At 28.7% G+C, this 2,140-nt stretch overlaps 1 protein-coding gene across 1 annotated transcript; it reads right to left on the bottom strand.

The window, feature by feature from the left end:
• Positions 1–207: 207 nt before the first annotated feature.
• Positions 208–2,140, bottom strand: MagR (Iron-sulfur cluster assembly 1 homolog MagR). Its single transcript, XM_012359377.2, has 3 exons — positions 1,625–2,140; positions 1,220–1,273; positions 208–551 (listed from the first exon to the last, which is right to left on the bottom strand). Exons 1-3 carry the CDS (start codon positions 1,706–1,708, stop codon positions 297–299), a joined length of 393 nt encoding a protein of 130 aa, XP_012214800.1. The 5' UTR covers positions 1,709–2,140; the 3' UTR covers positions 208–296.

Raw genomic sequence — 2,140 nt, 5'->3', positions numbered from 1 at the left:
TTTATTTATTTATTTATTTATTTATATATATACACATTTCGTAATCTCTCCTAGTATATGTAAATATATATATATAAATTTTACAGAAAATGGAAAAGTAATTTATGTAGATTATTATGTCTGTTTCTCATTATAAAGAGTCCATTGATTATGAGAAAAAATATTGAAAATATGCTGCCATGCATTACAAGGCATTTTAAAGACATATTAATTTAACCAAGTAGAATGTAATTAAATAATATCCAACTACTTCAATTACATATCAATTATAGTAATAGATTTTATACTAAATTTTATTACACTGAAAAACTTTCTCCACATCCACATGTTCCTTTAATATTTGGATTATTAAATACGAATTCTGAGCTTAATTTATTTTCGATATAATCCATTTCTGTTCCAAGAAGAGATAGCTGTGCTTTTCTATCAATAAATATGCGAACACCATCTTGTATTACTTCCTCATCAAGTTTAGATTTTTCTTTTGTATAATTTAATGTATAACTCAAACCATTGCATCCCCGTTGCCGTACTCCGACCTTAAGACCAATCTATAAATAAAATACAAATTTATATTAATTTTAATATGTTAAAAAATAAATAATTAATTTTACTAGATAGCCTATTGGTATTTATCCTTACATATATTTCTCTCCTAATTATAAAATTGTAATTTAAAAATACTGTTATATAATTTAAATATTATAATAATAAGACGTAAGAAAGGGATCAAGAGCCAATGTTGGATCTGGATACTTCATAAATCTTTATTTGAAATGGTTGCAAACGTTTCGGTCAACAATTCGACTATCTTCAACACATCGATTTTATTCAAAGTTTGATATTTGATGTGAATTCAAATTTGTTATAAACAATTGTTAGTAGTTGTCCTCTTGTGTTAGTGTCATTTGATATAAAACTAATTTGTGTATGTATGTAACTCTTAACATGTTGTCAGTTTTAAGAGCTATGGACGACAGTCGTTTATAACAAACTTAAATTCACATCAAATATCAGACTTTGAATAAAATCAATGTACTGAAGATGGTCGAATTGTTGACTGAAATGTTTGCAACTATTTTAAATAAGGAAGATTTATGAAGCACTCTGACCCAGCGTTGGCTCTTGATCCCCTTCTTACATCTTATTATTATTAATTAATGTAGGCCTTAAAACAATTCTTTGTTAAATATTATACATGTTCAAATATTATACTTACATATTCACTCTTATCTTGCAAAATTTCTTTAATCTTCTTGACAGCATTGGGCGTCTAAAATGTAACAATACATTTCTTTACTACCAATATATGAAAATGTATACTTGAAAATAATAAGGTTATCTATTGACATAAACATGTTGCAATATTATGAAATAACATCATCAAATGCGCAATAATCAAAAATTCAAATATGTTGCAAAATTTGTTGTAATAAAACTTAACAATTATTAGATGACTTATTTAATAGCAAAGTGACTTCTCTAAATTTATCATTATTTATCTTTATTTTTAGTCAAATGTTTTCAATAAAAAATAAATAATACATGAGATAAATTAGATTTAATTACTTTTACAAAAGCTAAGGAAGAAACAATGTAAATTGTTCATTGATAATATACCAACCAGTGTAAGCGCAGCGCGAGTAGAAAGAATTTTTCTTCCTTTGACAGCTCGGATTGTGGCGGCCGCCATCATAGATGACGCCATTTTTAATAAAAATATTTCAGCTGATTAATGTCACGTGCCTTACATTCACCTTGCGGAATAAATAAATCTAAAATATAAAAAGTTGTATGATACGATTCTCTCAAAGTTTGTTCGCGTCGCAAGCTTCAACATGCTCTTATTCCATAGACATATATAACTAGACCCAGCATGCATGCTTTGGCAGAACGGACAAAGAGGCAAAACATAGGGGAAGATTTCTTTCTTTGTCTGCGCAGGTAGGATGCGCAGTCACTATTGACAGCGAGCGTGACAGCCATGTGACGGCCGTTAGGCTTCTTCCAATATCCACACGCACTGCACGTCTTCATTTTTTAACATATTTATATATATGGTATAATAATAGGGTATAATGTTCGTACACATAACACGTAACTTATGATATCCGACTTTCACGTTATGACCAGGGCATCG

The sequence above is a fragment of the Linepithema humile genome, chromosome 2, assembly GCF_040581485.1.
Source record: "Linepithema humile isolate Giens D197 chromosome 2, Lhum_UNIL_v1.0, whole genome shotgun sequence".
In the NCBI taxonomy this organism is placed as follows: domain Eukaryota; kingdom Metazoa; phylum Arthropoda; class Insecta; order Hymenoptera; family Formicidae; genus Linepithema; species Linepithema humile.
This window is presented reverse-complemented; position numbering and strand designations above follow the sequence as displayed.

What these genes read in the sequence shown, in the direction of transcription:
- MagR (XM_012359377.2), bottom strand. Translation starts at nt 1,708, where the DNA reads ATGGCGTCATCTATGATGGCGGCCGCCACAATCCGAGCTGTCAAAGGA. An exon ending in CTCGCGCTGCGCTTACACTG is followed by an intron (nt 1,274 to 1,624) that starts GTTGGTATATTA and finishes GTTACATTTTAG; the next exon opens with ACGCCCAATGCTGTCAAGAA. An exon ending in TGCAAGATAAGAGTGAATAT is followed by an intron (nt 552 to 1,219) that starts GTAAGTATAATA and finishes TTTTATTTATAG; the next exon opens with ATTGGTCTTAAGGTCGGAGT.